Source organism: Vombatus ursinus, unplaced genomic scaffold (assembly GCF_900497805.2).
Source record: "Vombatus ursinus unplaced genomic scaffold, bare-nosed wombat genome assembly UNPS02014811.1, whole genome shotgun sequence".
Lineage (NCBI taxonomy): Eukaryota > Metazoa > Chordata > Mammalia > Diprotodontia > Vombatidae > Vombatus > Vombatus ursinus.
The window spans coordinates 13,430,085-13,449,525 of NW_020954589.1; the positions used below are offsets into that span (position 1 = coordinate 13,430,085).

Sequence of the window (19,441 nt, forward strand, 5' to 3'; positions counted from 1 at the left end):
TTCACCAGCACTACAGTTTGAAACCATCATGGTAATCCCTCTCAAATTTCATTTTGTTAGATTTGGTTCATCATTCTACCTATTGAGTTGTTTTTTTTTTGCATACTGATTCTGTTTGCTTTTTATCCCTCTTAGCTTTATGTCATCTGCAAATTTAAAGGACTCCAATCATGCTTTCTATGCCTTCATTCACTTAATTGACAAAATTTTTGAATTTTTGGACATTTTGAACGTTTGAACATTTTGAACATGGTCGGGGCAGATCCCTGGGGCATTCCACTGGAGACTTCTGGAAAAGTTGACATCACCTCATGAGTTACTATACCTTGGTATCGGTCATCTAACTGCACTATTATTTTGCCTACATTTCTCCATTTCATCCACAAGTGTGTCAAGAGACATTGTCAAATGCTTTGTTCCATCTTCCACAGATCAGTTATCCTTATGTAGTCAGAGATCCAAAACCCATTGGTATGAGATTCTCTCTTCATTGGTGGGCATCAATGGCCAGTGCCTGTGTGAGGGTCAGGATGAAGTTGGTGACAGCAGAGCTGTCTCTTCATTCACAGCAGTCTCTTCAGACTCTCTTAACTCCCTTTCCTCTCTTTGGCCTCTGCATTTGCTTTGGGGGCTTCTGGCCTCCAGCTTCAAGAGAGTAGAACAATGCTAACCCCACTTCAGGTTACTGAAGATAAAATAAGACAAGAGAGCAGCTAGCAGCCTCCTTCATGTCCCTATTCCCAATTTGCTACAGTAGAGACTTTGGGAAATCTCCCCTTGGGTAATATCTGGGATTCTCTCAGTTGAGCTGAGTCGTCTCTCTCCCCATGAGAGAGCTCCTTCACTCTGTATTGTGTGGTATATGTTCTATTATGTATCCTTTCTCCAAATTCTGCTTTGTTAATATATAACAGTATATACAATAAAGATTATTACTGCCCTATCTTAAAATCATATTAGAGACAAGAAGTTCATAAAGCAAAGAAATGAGGCAGAAAGATATCTGTCTTGTCAAGTATTCATCCTAATAAATGTCTGGTATTACCTTGTCATAGGCCTCAGTTCCCCTTCCTGTGAAATGAGAAAATTGTAATACATGAGCTCCAAGGTCTATTCCAACCGAATCTGGCTTATGACTTCATCATTCAACAAAATCTGGTCTCTCCAGTCACTTATGATTTCTTAATTGCTAAATCTAATAGACTTTTCTCAGTCCTCAGGCTTCTTGACCTCTCTGCAGCCTTTGACACTATAAATTGCCCTTTTCTCCTCGATAGTCTCTTCTCTCTAGATTTTTGAGACACTGCTCTTTACAATTTTTCCTCCTATCTATCTGACTACTCCCTTTCTGTATCCTTTGTTCAGTCTTCATCCATGTCATACCTGCCAACCATGGAAGTCCCCCAAAGTTCTGTCCTGGGCCCTCTTCTCTTCTCCCTCTATATCGTTTCACTTGGTGATTGCATCAGCTCCCATGGTTTCAATTATCTTCTCTATACAAATGACTCACAGATTTACTTGTCTAGCCCTAATCTCTCTCTGAACCTCTAGCCTCACATCTCCAACTGTCTTTTAGACATCTCAAAATGGATGTCCCTTAAATTCAACATGTCTAAAACTAAGCTTATTATCTTTTGTTTTTTGTTGGTTATGTTTTGGTTTTTTGTTTGTTTTTGGCAATTGGGGTTAAGTCACTTGCCCAGGGTCACACAGCTAGGAAGTGTCAAGTGTTTGGTCTGAGGCCAGATTTGAACTCAGGTCCCCCTGACTTCAGGGCTGGTGCTCTATCCACTTTGCCCCCTGAGCTTATCATCTTCCTCACCCTCTCTAAACCTTCTACTCTTCCTAACTTTCCAATTACTGTCAAAGGTACCACCATCCTCCCCAATCACTCCAACTCAAAACCATCCTCAATTTCTATGTCACTCCCCATATCCAATCAGTTGCCAAGTTATGTTGTTTCTACTTTCATAATATTTCTCAAATATGTCCCCTTCCTTCCTCTGACACTGCCACCACCCTTGTGCAGGCACTCATCACCTCATGCCTAGACTATTGCCTAGACCAGGGGTTGGGAACCTCTGGCCTCGAAGCTACATGTGATCTTCTAGGTCCTTGGGTGTGGTCTTTTGACTGAGTCCAAGTTTTACAGAACAAATCCTTTTATTAAGGAGATTTGTTCTGTGAACTTTGAATTCAGTCAAAGGGCCAGATTTGAGTACCTAGAGGGCCACATGTGTCCATGAAGCCAAAGGTTCCCCACCCCAGCCTAGACTATATACCAACTAACCTGTTGGTGGGTTTCCCTGCCTCATGCCTCCTCCCACTCCAATCCATCCTCTACTCAGCTGTCAAACTGAACTTGGTAAAATGCAGATCTGACCACATTGTCCCTCTATTCCATAAACTCCAGTGGCTTCCTATCATTTCCACAGTCAAAAATAAAATCTTTTTTTGTCATATGAAGGCCTTCATGACCTCTCCCTACTTCAGAGTGTCAGCACATCTTTCCAGGGTTTTTATACCTTCCTCACCATTATGGACTCTGTGATCAAGGGATGCTGGCCTTCTTGCTGTTTCTCCCATATGACATTCTAGCTCACTCCCCACTGAGCATTTTCACTGGTTGTCCTTCATGCTTGGAGGCCTTCCTTCTCATCACCATCTCCTGGTTTCTCTGGCTTGGTGTATGTCCCAGCTAAAGACCTCCCTTCTTCATGAAGCCTTTCCCAGTCTTCCTTAACCTTAGTGCCTTCCCTCTGAGATCCTACCTAATTGATTATATTGTTGTTGTTTGTCCTTCATTTTCTTAAACTATTTTTTTTTTTGGCTACGCAATGGGGTTAAGTAACTTGCCCAGGGTCACACGGCTAGTAAGTGTTATGTGTCTGAGGCCAAATTTGAACTCAGGTTCTCTGACTCCAGGGTGGGTGCTCTATCCACTGCGCCACCTGGCTGCCCCTGTCCTTCATTTGTCCTGACTTTCTTGTGAATTAGATTTAAGTGAGGCAGAGTCATCAGCCTCATTCTCTCTTCTTGAGTCATCAAAGTCCAGTGGCAAGACAAAAATCAGGACAACTGGAGATGACCTGGGATGCATTGGATGACCTTGGCATCTTAAATGTCTGACCAAGTTTTAAGCACTCAACGGAGCCTGCTTCAGTCAACTTCATTGCTGCTGTAACACCTGCCAGGGGAAGTCTTCACATACTTAGAGTAGACATCCCCCTAACTCATCAATGCGTTTGTAAGCCTGTCAGTTATCCTCAACCTGGTTTAGCCCATCTGCAGAGATGGTTTTACTGGAGTATGGCCGATTCACATGCTACAGCTTCTTAGAGCCACAGGTATATACATATGCATGCATATATACTTACATACTGTAGAAGTTCCCCTGAGATTAATATGTTTGTTTTCTACGCCCCAGAAATGTCAATCAGGTGAAGCCCACCCCTCAAAATATAGAGGAGTCCAAGCTGAATTGAAAGCAGAAAAGTTTTATTAAGAGGAAAATCAGACACTAGTGCCAAGGCCCCCAGTACAAGATACAAAGGAGCCCACAGCCCAGGGGAAAACCACAAAGGGGAGATTCAGGGAACGATTGGGAAAAAGGATGAATAATCTTTCCCAGGAACAGGTGAGCATATATTTTGCAGGAACAGTTGACCAAAAGGCTGGTGTGGGCCAGTTTGGGTGGGGCACAGCTCAGCAAGGTCAGTTAGTTAACATAAGCAAAGGTCTGGGAGTAAGCAAGACTTTGCCTCACTACAGGCTCCTGATTGGCTCCTTGCAACAAACAGGCTTACTCTGTGCCCAATCCATCTGCCCGGTAAGGTAATTCATAGAAAACAGACACATTAATCTCAAGGGTACTTCCACATTATATATATACATGAACATATATACACACATTCATATATGTGAATGATATGTGTGAATGTTCATATACACATAAACACATATGCATGTAGATGGCGTGTGTGAGCACACATTACATGTACACATGTGTTTGTATGCATATGTATATGTGTATTTATAAATATTATATAAACCTATATGAAAAAATATATTACATTTTTGTTTGTATATTGTCTCCTCCATTAGACTATGAGCTCCTGGAGAGCAGGGACTGGTTTTTCTTTTGTTTTGTTTCCTTTCTTAGTGTTCCCAGAACTTAGTACAGTGCTTAGTAAACAATAAGTGCTTAATAAATACTAGTTGATTGATGGGTTTATTGAGTCTTCTGTTTCAATCAATTCAATCAATTCAGTCTGCAGGAGGGCAACAACACTATACCTGGGCCCTGAATGTATGCTAAGAACATCTGGCCAGACTCCTACATTACAAAAGTCTACAGCATTTTACACTGTGGTATTGGAATAGGTTTCTATTTTTTTTTTATGCATTGGCACACTGAACGGAGGTGATAATAATGGAGTGGAATGGGGGGTGGGGGGAGGGGGCCGACTGACACCCAGGCACAACACACAGAATGCGCGCGCACTCGGCATCTGGGGAAGCGGGCCTTCCTTGGCGGGACAAGCACAGCTTCCACGCTTGCTCCCAGCAACCAACCGCTGTCCAAGCGGTGGTTCACAACTTAAGACGAAGGGCGGGACCTTCCGAGGTGTCCGTCATGGCGTTCCTCGCCCTCTGATTGGTCAGAGCCCTCTATCACGTGGTCTGTGGTGGAGGCATATAAGTCGAGAGGCGAAGGTGGCGTTCGCCATTTTGTGGACGTCGGCGGAGTAACGCAACAGCTGCGCGGGGACAGAGCCGGGAGGAGCGGGGGGGGAAAAACCCAGTCGAGCGGTGGGAGTCGGATCCCCGCTTGTTAAGCCACAGCACCCGGTAAGGAAACGGGCAGCGGAGCGGGTGGTTGCGTTCTTTTTCGCCGCAGTCGTAATCGTGAGGCCCGAGCGAGGCCGGGCACAGACAAAGAGGCGCCGCCGCCATTTTGTGACGTTCGGCGGCCGGCGGCGGAGCTGCCCTCGGGGGTTCGGGGAGGGACCGCCGAAGCCCCGACCCGGGCCTGGGCAACCGGGAGGCGCTGAGAGGGGAGCCGCGGGGACTGACGAGGGAGGATGGCGAGGGGGGGGGGGGCGGGGGGGGGGGACGACACATCCGGAAGAGGAACGGAGGCTGCGGGGCGCGGCCTCCCGGCTCATGGCGCCTCTGCTCGCGCAGCCGCGGCTCGCTCCAGACGAATTGATCCTCGGTTGTTGCCGCGGGCTGGGCCTCGGCGGAGCAGAGCTTCCTTCCCGCGCTTCGGGGTGGGGGGGAATGCAGGGCCTCGGGCCTCGGCTGCGCGGCTTCCCGAGTGCGGGGACTGGAGAGAGGACGCTCGACCTGCCAGGAGGAGGGGGAACGCGGTGGGGGGGGGGTTGGGGCCCGCGCGGCCGCTTTGTGGCCGCTGGCGCTTCCCCCAGCGGCTCCCGTTTAATGGTGCCGCGCACAGACTGAGACCTCGGCAGCCCTCGGGGCTCGCGCAGGCCGCCCCGTACCTGGCGCAGGCGGCTTCGGCGCAGGCCTGGAGCCTGTTGGGATGAGCGTCCGCCTTTTTATTTAATGGTTTTTGGCCAGTTTGTGTTTACCTCCAAATTTGGATGCAGCCTGTACTGACTTGCTTCCCAGAAAAATTCTTAGGTTGGGTGTGGCATGTATTATACCTAGTATGTGTTTGGTCTGACTTAAGTGGGTGAGACGCTTTGCTCGTTGTTTTGGTTCAGAACCCCTTCTTAAAATCTTTGGTTTTTGGGTTAAGATTTTCCAAACTATGTCCAATGAAATTAAAAATTGGATTGATATTCAGATAAGAGTGACAACCAAGAATGCAGCGGATTTGAATTTTTAACGTAGGTTTATTACTTATTTCCCTTTGGCTTCATGCAATTTCTTACCAAGGATACACAGAGCAGTAATGGCCCACTGATGAAAGGTAGTGGAGAATACTATGAAGAATATTCATATCAGCATAAATTTGCCTTTTTGAAGGATAATCTGAAATAGTTGATCTACAAATAAAATGAACAAACGTTAAACACTTAATATGCACCAGGCCCTAAACTTATTTTGGGTTGGGGATTCAAAGAAAAACAAATAGTTTCTTGCCCTGGCTCCCCTATCCCAACAATCTACTTGGGAGAGTCTATGCCAAAAAAACTATGTACAAAGAAGACAGACAGGATAGTTTGGAGATGATCTCAGAAAGACAGTAGCAAAGGAGGAAGGGGTAAGACTTCTTACAGAAAGCTTATATATATATATAAAAGAAAGAGTAATTAAATGAGTCTGGTTTTTGATTATACTACTGACCACAGAAGTCTTGGATTTCAAGGGCACTTGAGGGCCAGTTTAGGGGTGGGGATCTTGGAATGAAATGACACTGGTGGTTTACCAAACACTGTGCTTCTGGAGCTACTTCCCCATATATGCTACTATATAAAAGCATGAAAGGATAGTTTCTTGGGGGGGGAGGTGGATTGGTTGAGTAGTTGGCAGAAGTGAATTGAAATTTATTGGACTTTTCTTGTCTTTGATGTTCTATTGGAGTGAACTTAGTGATCATTACATAAGTAAGCATCTTAAGTCATACTGGTAAAGGATTTAATTAAAGTTTTGCAAATACTAAACATTTTTTTGCCATTTACCATTGTCTCGTTACAGAGATGCATCGTGACTCTTGTCCACTGGATTGTAAGGTTTATGTAGGTAACCTTGGTAACAATGGCAACAAGACTGAATTGGAGCGGGCTTTTGGATATTATGGACCACTCCGAAGTGTGTGGGTTGCAAGAAATCCTCCCGGCTTTGCTTTTGTTGAATTTGAAGATCCCAGAGATGCAGCTGATGCTGTTAGAGAACTAGATGGAAGGTAATATCTCTATCATCTCTGTAAAGTTATTTCTACTTATATATGAATTATACATTTACACATTGAATTCACTGGAAGAAATAACTTAATGGATCGTACATCAGAAAATGATAACACTATTTACATAGACAACATTTTAAGGCAATTCTTTTATTTTACAGAAGTGAAAACTGAGGCATATAGTATAGCTAGTTTGCCCATCATCACACAATTAGTATCAATTGGGAGCCCTCTGATGCCAGTGAAACTGTACAACTAGATCACTAGTGATTTATTGCAAACTTGATGTGATTTTTGTCCACAGTAAAGTTAGTATTTGCATAGACTACTAAATAGGATCTCTTTTTACTCAAGTCTGCATGTGACTTAATTTTTTTAGAGTTGCTGTTGAAGTTTCTTTTTAAAAGTAATATTAGGGTAAGGTTAGAATTGATGGCAGCTCTTATTGCTGTCAGAATTATTGTACTTTGGTATCACAAAACTACCACAGAAAAATGTCAAACTAAAATTGGTTAGGGTTTTTTCTGCTTAATTTACCTGCACTATGCCATCTAGTGTTCAGCTGTTGTTTCTTAGGCCTAAATTACCTGTATGCTAACCCATTCATTTGTACTCCCATCTTGCTGCATCTGCCTAAGCCAGGCAGTTTCAATATTGGCATGTTAATATATACTTATAAACTATAGTGTAAAATACAAAAGACAACCAGATAATCAGAGTATAAAGTTGTGTGGTAGAATAAAATTCATGTGAGCTCATATAAAGTGTGCTTGTAAAGGTGTTTTCCATTTTAAAGTGCTAAAATTCAAATTACAATTTTTAAAATGAGATAGTTATCATTAAGGTAGCAGCAGTAAACAGATTTGGTAAACTGAGACGACCAGTATTAGAGTTCCCAAGTGCTTAAAGATGAATTCTTAACGCAAATGTTGTCTGCTGCATTGGGATACAAAGTTGAGACTTGGTCTCTGATCTGTTAAGAACTTGATCTTGTAGACTTACCTCCAAATTTCTCGGCATTTTTTGCATTTAACATCTTGCCTTGAAAGTTTTGTGTGTCTTAAGCAGCAGCTATATCCTATAGGAATATAATCATCTTGAGGGAGGCAATCAGCCTTAGTAATTTGATATTCCTCCCAGTGTCTTAAACACATAGCTGCTTAAATGTTGAATAAGTATGCTTATTTATTGCAAATGCTTATAGCTATTTTGCATAAAATCATTTGAAATGGGGAAGGAAAAGAGAACACCAAACTTACATGTCACTGTTCGAAGGGCTTTTAGCGGGAAAGGTGCTGGATTTGAAATCCATACCAGTCATGACGTTTCAGGGCCTCAGTTCCTCAATTGTAAAATGAGAGGGTTGGATTAGGAAGGTATGTTTTGCAAGGATCTGTGTCTAAAGTGTTTCTAGTTGCTTTTGTGTGTGTGTGTGTGTGTGTGTGTGTGTTTTAAAGAACATTTTTTAGTTACATATATGTATTTTCCTTTAAGAACACTTTGTGGCTGCCGGGTAAGGGTGGAACTGTCGAATGGTGAGAAAAGAAGTCGTAATCGTGGTCCACCACCTTCTTGGGGTCGTCGACCAAGGGATGATTATCGGAGAAGAAGTCCTCCACCCCGACGCAGGTACTTTAGAATCAAGGAATGCGTTTAGAGCCCTTGGTGTTAAACCATAGAGCAATATAGGAGCAGGTGTTTCCCTAAAGCATGTTGATGGGTAACATCTATTGCTGATATTCCTGAAGTGTTTTTGTTTTGTTTTTTTGTTTTTGTTTTTTGTTTTTTGTTTTTTTTAAACAGCCTTGCTGGGGGCGATAGTGGGGACTTTTATGTAAGTTGATGCTGAATGTTGGCTTTGGTCTTTAGGTCACTGTTCAAGTTAATAGTCAGTAACTTCAGTCCTGGATCTATCTTCTTCAAGTTATTTTAGTTCATCTTCTAGTCACATCTTTTTCCAGTCTTCCCTTTTACTTCAATTTAGGCCATTTCCCATTTCTTGACTCAATAATGACAGACTTGACATAACAACAGTCTAGCTTTCCACGCAAATGTTTCTTTCTACTTTATTTGCACATTGTAATATTTGTTAAGAATGTTACAACTGGTGAAGTGGAAATTAATCTTAAAAACTAGTTTAAACTTAGGTCACTAATAAAGGGGGCTAAACAGGATGTAATTCCAATCATCTTAAGTTTTTCAAACCCAAATCTGAAATTTCAGTTTTTTTTTGTTTTTTTTTTTTTTGATAATTAAAAATGGCACATCATTCTTGGACCCAGGCATTGTTGTCTGGAGGCTCTCTGCATCTCCTCAAATCTCCAACATGATTTCTACAGGACTGAATTTATTTACCTGTTGAAGGTGAGTGAAGTCCTTCTTAGGAGATGGGAGTTCGAAACTGCCCCTTCTGCTGTTTTAAAAATAAAACAAACAAAAGGCCAAAATAAATCACCCCACACTTGTTGCCCATCGTAATAAGATTATATGTTAGCTAATAGATGGTTGTACTGATGGCTTGTTTTTTTTCATTTTTTTTTTGTGCTTTTTGGTCCATCTATTAATAAAAATGAACCCCGTTACAGAGTCACCATCATGTCTCTTCTCACCACCCTCTGAGTCTGCATTAGCCAGTCAACTAGCCCTTTCAGCGTCATGTGACCAGCGCGCCCCATTCAGCTTGGCTGGTGTCGTTTCACATGACCCAGGCATGGCCAGTCGTCAGGTTGCACCGCCCTTTGGTTCCCGAGCATGCTGTTTTCTCTCAGCCTTCTCTCCAACCTTAACCAAATCGGCAGCAGCCACCTCGACCGCCCACACATTCCTGGCCAATCAGCTCAGCTGTTTATTTACCAAATGTCTTCACAACAACTACAGCAGCAGCCTTCGGCTAACAAAAAAGCAGGAAAAATCCACAACACCCCCTTCGCCAACCAACTAAATACAACGCAACATCTGGCAAAACCTTTTCAGCAAATTCTTCCTGGCCGTCAGTCCGGCAGCCTCACCTCACCATTTCTAGCTTGTTGAAACCCAAAACTAGTAAGTTTTTCCTGCTTATACAGTTTACTGCTGGTTAAAATAAGGAGTAAGCGGCTTAAGTAATTACTTTTCTCGATCAAAGGCTGGCTGTGCATAATTGAATGGTAACGTACAGATATTGCTTGAATAAAACTTTTAAGGGTGATAGGGAACTTTTAATGTAACTAGAACCTCAAGCAAAACTCATTTGCATGTGTGAGATGCCAAACTAAAAATTTAATATCTCTAACAAATTTTAGCTTTCTTTTTTTCTAGCAAAATTTTGTTGAATCCTATCACCTTTAAATGGTTTTACTAACAGTTTTCAAAATTTAAAACAATTTTTGGGGTGAAGTGGGCCAAGCTAAGGTAATTTTTTTGTAAGCCTAAACACACTCTTAAAATGTGACAATCACAAATATGCAGTTCTAATGTATCACTTAATGGCATCAATATTTACACTGAGCGCGTTTTCACAGTTTTTCACTTTATTCACTTGGTACCTTAAGTCTTGTCATGGACTTCTAGGTTTGCATGGGTTCCAAATACTGGTCTATGGCACTGTTTTTGGAACTACTTGTGGGACTACATTTTGGCGTGGTGTTTGGGTAGTGAAGTTAGTTGACGTGGAAGTTTTGCATTGGACAGATCTGCTGTGAAGCATTCTTTGTTAAAGTGAATTCATGGTTGGAATACCTGCTTTTCACTTGAGCTTTTTGTTCCTTAATCCTTCTGTGCTTTTTTGTTTTGGACGATGGGTGCCAGTTCTTCGGCACGATCACTGGGCCCAACAGTGAGATTGAAAAGTTGGGAAATGCCTCACGCCATAAATACTAAAATTGATGGTGAGCCTAATTTGTCCTATTTCTGATTGTAGATCACCACGAAGAAGAAGCTTTTCTCGAAGCCGGAGCAGGTAAAGCAATTGTATATTTTTGATTGGGGGTTCTTGTCAGCAATTCTTTATTGTATATTTGTCAGTTGAAGTGTATAAGGAATTTTCAAATGACCCACAAGACATTTATGGGTCTGTCCTACAAGCTACATTTTGCTTGGGGTACAAGAGAGAGCATCTTCAACTTGGAGTTCTCAAGGCCCTCTAATCTTATTTCTGCCTATTTTTCTACCCGAGTTCAACATTTTATATCTTTGTCCCCTCCATTTACACAAACTGATTACCTTGCTCGGGATGCCCTCCTTTTCTCTGCCTTTCAGGATATATAACTTCCTTGAAGGCTCAACCCAGGTGCTAGCCACCATCTGGGCAGTCTTCCTTGATTTTTCCCTCTCCCCTCTACTCTTATCTATATGTATACGGAAGAATTGTATAGGTTTAAGAGTAGACTTTTGTCCTCAAATACCCGTCAGGGTATTTTCCTCATAGTAGATGCATGGTGAATATTGTTGAATGAAGCTTTATGTTAGATGGGTCACCTTTAAATCTAATCCAACTAGTTCTTTGGAATAAATAGCTACTTCAATTTGAGCTGTCATGCTGATCTTTCTTTCCTTTACTGCTGTTAGGTCCCTTTCAAGAGATAGAAGAAGAGAGAGATCATTGTCACGGGAGAGAAATCATAAGCCTTCTCGTTCCTTTTCCAGGTCTCGTAGGTAGGTTCCTTAAATAATTTGAGCAGGCTACAGAAATAGCTATATATTGTGATTTTTAAATAAATACTTAACATAGACAAAATATAGATGTTTTTATCAGATTCAAGTCATAGGTATTGAGATGTAATAATTTTTTTCCCCTTGTTCAGTCGCTCTAGGTCAAACGAAAGGAAATAGAACATCGGCCTTCAAGAGGAGTGATGTACAGGAAGTAGCCCTTCATTTGACAGGAGCATGTACAGAACATTACAAGTTTTGTTTGAGCCTTCATAAGCTCAGTGCATTTTTAAAATGTTTTAGCTGTTAAAATTTGTTTATTGTCTTGTAACGGTGACACATGTAAAGATGTGTATCTGTATGGTTTGAAACAGATCATATAAGGCATGTAATACCAAGAATTTGTTACTTTACAGTGTTCCCTTAAACAAAATTTTAATTTCTATTGATTGCTATTCAGTTTATTTTGCATCAGTTTGCAAATTAACCTGTAAAGCCTGCAGTGGCCAAAAAACACTTGACACTGTGTCTTCTGGGGGGAAAATGAGAGACTACGTTGGAGAGAACCTTGGTTTTTGTCCACATCAGAGTTACATGTATGGCTGCAGTTAAACATAATGCAGTGTTTCAAAGCTCTTCTTAGAACAGGCCAGCAGGTAAATTGGGACGTAAAAAGCATACCAAAATAAGACATTTGTTCAAAAGGTGTGATGGCAGTTTTCGAAAAGAAAAAAAAATTTTTTTTGTTTCTAAGTGGACTTTTATCTTGAATGAACACCTTAAAAGATTTTGAAGTTTTGTTTTTCCACTTAAGGTCATACATTCTTTTTGTAGTTGATGCACTGTGAGTAAATAACTGGTGATATTCAAAATTAGCCATTCACACAAACTTTGAGTTTAAGGGTACATTGTAGAGATGAAACTTTTTGAGTTACTGTGCAAGATTTTTTTCATGATGTCATTTGTAACATGTTTTGTGAGACCTTCGGGATTAAAGTTTTGGTTACAAGTTGTTGCTTAACTTGAATACTTAAAAGTTTTCCTTGTAGAACCTAATTCAGCCTATGAGCTTGGTACATGCAGTCCAGGTTTAAACATTCCTATCAGAAGCCATACTTATATTTTTCTTGTTAAAGTGCTTTTGGAGTAATAAAATACTAGCTAGCCTATTTGTGTGATAGCCAGTTGAATCCACTGTTCATCACAGTTCTTTGTATAAAAGCAGTTGATTGCACAAAGCTGCTATTTTATGAGTTGGACTTGATTATTTTGAGAGTGGTTTCTTGGTGGGGTGGTTTGTTATTTTAGGTAATCATAGTTGCCCACTCCTTAATAAGAGAAGCCAGTTCAGGGTTCATGATACTGAAACTTGCTCAGATGAATAATTCCAGGATATATTTCATTGTAAACCAAATTGAAATAGCCTTAGAGGCTTTCAAGCATGAAAACAATTCTCACTTAAATTTAGATTGCTTCCATTCTATAAGTTGAGGTGTTGCATGGGAATTCCAAACTAAGCATCATGATGTAAAATTCACATTATAGCTCAAATGTAACAGTGCAGAACTGAAAATATGGAGGCATGCTTAACCTTCCTAGATTCTGGGAGGCATTGTGATTTCAAACTTTTGTGCACTTAGATTAAATCATAATGTAACAGTTTTGTGGCTTAGTTTCCTTAAATGTGCTTTTTAAAGTAGTTTTGGGTGATGAATCATTATAAATTCTGTTCTCAATGTTGGTTCAGGCATTGAGATAAAATTATGAGTAATTTTCATTTGAAATATGTCCTGAACCTTTTATAAAAAATTCAGCATGTTATCTGTGACTTCTCTCAGCTTTTATTGGGATTTTTACCCACCTCTGAGAAGACCAGTAAGCAACAGTAAGAAAACATTTAAGATTTTTGATCAAATTTTGGTTCACAAGAGGCCTCCTGACCCAAAAAAGCAGCTAAACTGGAAGCCAGAAGAATTTTACTTAAAATGAGGTTGAATTTTTATTCTACAATGCTTAAACATTTCAGTGCTGTGCTTCTTGACTTGGAGGGAGGGCCTGGTCTCACCAGGATCACACCATTCAAGATAGGAGTTTCATTTCTGCTGCCTGCCCCCAAGAAGCCTCACCTCTCCTGGTTTTTCCTTTGGACTGTGAAAGCGTATTTGTTCCTACACAAAAGGCTCCTCATAATAACCCACTCTCATCTACCCCCACTTCTGAAGTAATGTTACTTTGAAGTGTATGTAGTAAAATGTACTTTGGGGTATGTGTGCGTAAGTTAGATCAGTTCACTTCTGTCCAAAATGAAGTACACGGTTTTAGAAAAGCTAGAGGTGGTGTGAGGGAAAGGAGCTTATATCATGTTCCTCAGCAACACTGGGGGATGAAGACATGGCTTAGGTAGACCAGCTTGCGTAGCATCACAACTAGTACCAGGATTCAAAACCCCTTTACACTGTGATAGACTGCCTTTGTGCTGTTCAGTCAACATTAGTTATATTAGGTGATGAGATGCAAAGTTTATATAATTACCTGTTTTCAAGGAGCTTACAGCTTTAAGCCTTTATACGTAATTTCCGCAGCATTAAAATTTTTAAAGTTGGAATTAGGCATTTCTAGACTACCATGTCAAAGTTCAACTTGCAATATACTGATTAAAGTGTCCACTGGGGGTCGCTGTCTTAATGATTTTGATTCTAATTGAGGGAAGTTTGTTTTGTTTTTGTTTATTTTTGGTAATGCAAAACCCAGAGGTATTTAATAATCTTAGTTGAATATTTCTGTGTGGCCAGATCTGTCATTGCTTGTGTCCTGTGTTGATGGATGGCCTTTAGTCCCAGTCAGGGCAATGGGAGAGGAAAGGAATTTGTGTAATAGTTGGTATTTTCCAAGTGCTTTCATCTTCCTTAGGTCTTCAATAATGTCCTTAGATCATACCTCTCAGTTTCTGTTAGAGTTGGGGCTTAAGCCCATGTCTTGTACTTTCCTGGTTTCATATTTGCATAAGAATATAAATATATTTGATTAAAGTTACTAATGAGTGGGAGAACTGGCAAGTATTTTTATTGTCAAGCTTAGTACTTGAAGCAATTATGTATCAGTTCGTGAATGAGAAGATGCTAAAGGTTACAGCATACATTGCTAATCGCCTAATTTTAGTTTCATTTTTGCTGTTTAAAATTATGTCTCCTTATTAAAGGAAAAAAGCTTGAGTGTCAGTGCAGTTCAATACAGGCTTATTGCCTGGTATGTAGTTATAAGGAAGCCAGATATTTAATATGTAATGATTGTTTTTCCAAAGTCTGCCAAAGTGTAATGCCTTATCCCGACTGACATGCTAGTTCTTAGAGTTTGGACTGGATTATTGAGCAAATCAAAAGCCTTCTGAAATTAATCCAGATGTTCCTTGTGCCTCACATTTGAGTTGCTATTTAGTTTCCGATTTGCTTGGCTTATGCATAATTTCTGGTGAAATGGCTTGTTCTCTTTGGAAGAATAAGAGTTTTTCTGCAACCCAAAAGCTTGCATCCAAGAAGGTCAGCTTTTGATAGTATAAAATATGAGACCCAGTACTGAAGCCACTGAGATTATGTACTCCTTCTGCAGTGGTTTGTAGTTGTTATGGGCACTTGATGACCGGCTGTGGTGAGAAGCCTTTACACATGGACTGAACTAGGCAGGTTCCTAAGCAACTGTCAACTCCAGGGCCCATACGTGGAACCATCTCAGCTCAAATACTTGTCCCTCTGCCACGAGGAAGAGTAGGAATAGGACTGGCTGGAGAAATCATTGTAATATACGTAGTGTAGAAGCTGAAGCTAAGGCTATAATAAAACAGCAGCAAAGTTTGGCACTGAATCATTTGTTTCAAAGGACCTTAGTAAAGTGAGGATAGTGATCAGATATGTCCTAGTGTTCCCTAAGATAAGTAGCCTGGGTTTTGTTGTGGGGGGAGGTGGGAGTGGGAAAGAATACAAATCATCTTAAGCTCTGGCATCCAGCAGCCTCTATAATGGGCAATAAATACTGTACGTAGAAAGGGGTCATGTCAACTATGAAAAGAATTTACATGAAATAAAGATTTCCAAGTTCCAAATTGAATTTTGCAAACCTAAAGCATTTTGAGGACTGCATAGGAAATGATTTGTTTTAAAATAAATACATTGAGGAAGGCTTCTATAAATCCTTATTGAGGTCATGAGTTGCAGCAACATTTTTATTTTCTTTCACCACCACCACCACTTGGCCAATTGGGGGTGGAGGGTGGGGTGGAAACACCCTTGAAAGCAGTTAGATAAAACAAATTCCAACATTGATCATGTCCGTGTCATGCAAAATGTTAACCATACCTTGCCAGTTTTGTGTCACCTATAGATTTGACCAACTTCCCATCATCACATCTAATAAAGATGGTCATCAGCTGTGGACAGAGTTCTTGTTCTGCCAGAGATTTCCCTCCAGGATAACATTTCCTGTGTCTGGTCGTTCCACCAGGTCTGCATCCATCCACCTAAATACAGTCATGCATTTTACATCTTTCCATATTTCCTGTAAGACTTACAGAAATCTAAGTATGTTAAGGCTACAGCATTCCCATAGTTTACTTGTCTTGCAGAAAAGGAAATGGTTTGGCCTGACTTGCACTTTTTTGATTTTTATTAATAACTTTTATTTCATTTGTATTTTACCTTGTATATATCTTACCATTTCCAGTCATTCCTTATGACAAGGTTTGTTTTTGTTTTTGGTTTTTTTTTTAAGAAAAAAAAACAACTAAGCAAAACCAAATTAATATTTAAAGAAGTCAGTTAAGCTTACCTGTCTTCTGAAGAACTTTTTTTTAAAAAATTATCATAGTATGTGCCCCTCTGTAGTCTTACAGTGGTGACTGTACCTCTTGATGTCAGTCACTAAGCATTTATTAACCGCTTACTACCACATACTCTATAATCCAGGGGCACTGGTCTCCTGGCTGTTCCGTGAACAAGACACTCCGTCTCTCAGCTCCAGTAATTTTCTCTGTCCCTCATAATTGGAACATTATTTGTTTGGCTCCTCCTACCAATTTACCTGGATTCTATTAACTCCCATCTTTACTGGAAGTAGCCTTTCCTATATCCCCTCTTAATTCTAGCACCTTTCCACTGATAATTATTTCTTACTTATCCTATGTATAGCTAGCTTTGTATATATTTGTTCACCTGTTGTCTCCTCCATTAGCTTGTAAACTCCTGGAGTACAGGCACTGTCTTTCGCCTCTTTTTGAATCCTTAGCACAGTGCCTAGCACATTAAGTAGGCACTTAATAAATGTTTATTGATCGATTGATTACTGTATGCCAACCATTGTGCACTGGAAATACAAAGAAAAGAAAAAACGAAAAACACCTTGTCTGCCTTAAAAGGAACATTTGAATGGGGAGACCACGATTAGAGATAAACAAGATATATACAGGATAAATTGGAGATAATCTCCTGAAGGGGAAGGACTAGCATTAAGAGGGCCTTGGCAAAGGCTTCTTAGTAGAATACGGGATTTTAACTGAGACTTAAGCCAGGAGGTGTGGATGAGGGATAGTTCCAGGCAACCAGTGAAAATGTATTGAGTATTGAGAGCGAAAGTGTCCAGGAAGGAGCTTCATAGAGTCAAGTGTCACTGAATTAGTGGAGGGGTGACTTAAGTTCTTTCTCCCTCTCCAGACTATGACATGCAAGCCATATAGGCAAAATTGTCCATTTAGTATCATCAGTACCTTGAGGGGGGTGCTGCATGTGTATCATGTTCTAGACCCAGAATTGAGTAGTAGGAAATATTTGGATTGGACTGCCTTTGGAAAAATTAGTGTTTTCCAGTGATCCAAAAAGCCATGCATTTAAACCTAGTATTTGAGTGAGCTATATAAAGGTGTAAATCACAACACCATGATTTTGGAAGAATTAAAATTACAGATGATGCCACGGGCAACCAAAAGCATACAGTAATTTAAAAACAAACTTGCTCAAGAGAAGAGTGATTGGCTAAAAAAAAAAACCCTGACACTGGGGGAGGACATGCATGACGAGGAGGCAAGCAAGTGGCATCCAGAATGAGGAACGATAGATCGACAACCCAAGCGGTGCAGTCACATGCAAGATCAAGAAGACGACCTCCAGTGTATTGGGTAGATCCTCTTGAGAATTACTGGACAAACGTGGACATTATCATCTTGGTCCTAAAGATCTGTTACAAGGCACAGTACTAAGTGCTGTGAACAACAGTGAAAGTGGAGAACTACAGGTACAGAATGCATGCTGCATCCACTCAGAGGCAATCTTCCTGTCGATTTTTTTATTTTTATTTTTTTGCTTTTTGGTGAGGAATCGGGGCTAAGTGATTTGCCCAGGGTCGCACAACTACTAAATGTCAAGTGTCTGAGGCCGGATTTTAACTCAGGTCCTCCTGACTCCAAGGCTGGAGCTTTATCCACTGTGCCACCTAGCTGCCTCCAATTTTTCTGAACTTCGCTTTTCTTCATTACAATGAAAAAATCAGTAAAATTTAAAAATAAAATTAGTGGTGATGGTGGTGTTGAGGTGTATTGGGTGATCACTAAGATCTTTTTCTTGGGCAGCTAGGTGGCTCAGTGGATAGACTGCTGAGCCTAGAGTCAAGAAGAATCATCTTTGTGAGTTCAAATCAGATCTCAGACACTTACTAGCTGTGTGACCCTGGACAAGTCACTTAACCCAGTTTGCCTCAGTTCCCTCATCGGTAAAAGGAGCTGGAGAAGGAAATGGCAAACCACTCCAATATCTGCCAGGAGAACCCCAAATGCAGTCACAAAGAGTAAGACGTGATTCAGAATGACTGAACCAAAAAACAAACTCTTGGCAGTTTAAAATCATTACTACCAAAGAACTGATACTGAGCTTAGAGCTTAAAACATACAATAGGCGTCTCATGAAAGACAAAGTGAGACCCTCAAGGAAATAAAGCATATCAAGAAGTGAGCCCAAGAACAAGTGAGGGAGTGTCAATGTCAATTTGGTCCCCACATCTTATCAGTTGACAAGTCTTGGATTCTGTCTCCTCAGCATCTCTTGCCATCTGTCTATTTAAACCACAATCACCCTAGTTCATTTCCTTATCACCTCTAGCCTGGACTTAGTGCAACAGCCTCCTAATTGAACTCTTGTTCAAGTCTCTCACTTCTCCAATCTATCCTCCAAACAACTGCCAAATTGAAAACTTAAAGGACAGTTCTGACCCCCTTGCTCCTGCTCAATAAGTTTCAGCGGCTCCCCATTGCTCTGATAAAGCAAACTCCTTATCTTTGTTTTGTTTTTTAAATTTTTATCTTTTTTAGGCAATTGGGGTTAAGTGACTTGCCCAGGGTCACACAGCTAGTAAGTGTCAAGTGTTGGGTCTGAGGCCATATTTGAACTCAGGTCCTCCTGACTTCTGGGCTGGTACTCTATCCACTGCTCCACCTAGCTGCCCCAACCAAATGCCTTATCATTTAAAGCTCTTCACAATTTGGCTCCATCCTATCTTGCCAAGCTGATTGCATGACACACTTGATACCCCCACAAAACTGGTTCTATTCCCCCTTAAGACAACGTCTCCCATCCTTCCCTTTGTCCCTTCTAGCAGGCTGTCCCTTGTGAATGGGATGCTTTAACTCCTCACCTCCCACTTTTTGGAAACCCTGGCTCCTCTCTTCAAGGTTCCGTTTAAGGCTTTAGGAAGTCTTACCTTATTCTTCCAATTACAAGTTCCCTCACCCCAAGTCACTCAATGTTTATTTTGTCCCTATTCGTTTATCTTTATTATTTCTCTCCCCTGCAATTATTGTCATTAACGATAAAGGTGTAAATAGGTCCTCAGTTTATCAGTGGGTTCATCATGTCCCCTACTTCTGAAATGAAAACACTAGGGCGACCCTTAAAAATCAGGAGG

At 40.8% G+C, this 19,441-nt stretch overlaps 1 protein-coding gene across 1 annotated transcript; it reads left to right on the plus strand.

The window, feature by feature from the left end:
* Window positions 1-4,740: 4,740 nt before the first annotated feature.
* SRSF3 (serine and arginine rich splicing factor 3) lies at window positions 4,741-14,167 on the plus strand. Its single transcript, XM_027876352.1, has 6 exons — window positions 4,741-4,851; window positions 6,667-6,874; window positions 8,369-8,503; window positions 10,773-10,811; window positions 11,420-11,506; window positions 11,656-14,167. The coding sequence occupies exons 2-6, from the start codon at window positions 6,669-6,671 to the stop codon at window positions 11,681-11,683; spliced, it is 495 nt and encodes a 164-aa protein (XP_027732153.1). The 5' UTR covers window positions 4,741-4,851; window positions 6,667-6,668; the 3' UTR covers window positions 11,684-14,167.
* Window positions 14,168-19,441: the final 5,274 nt, after the last annotated feature.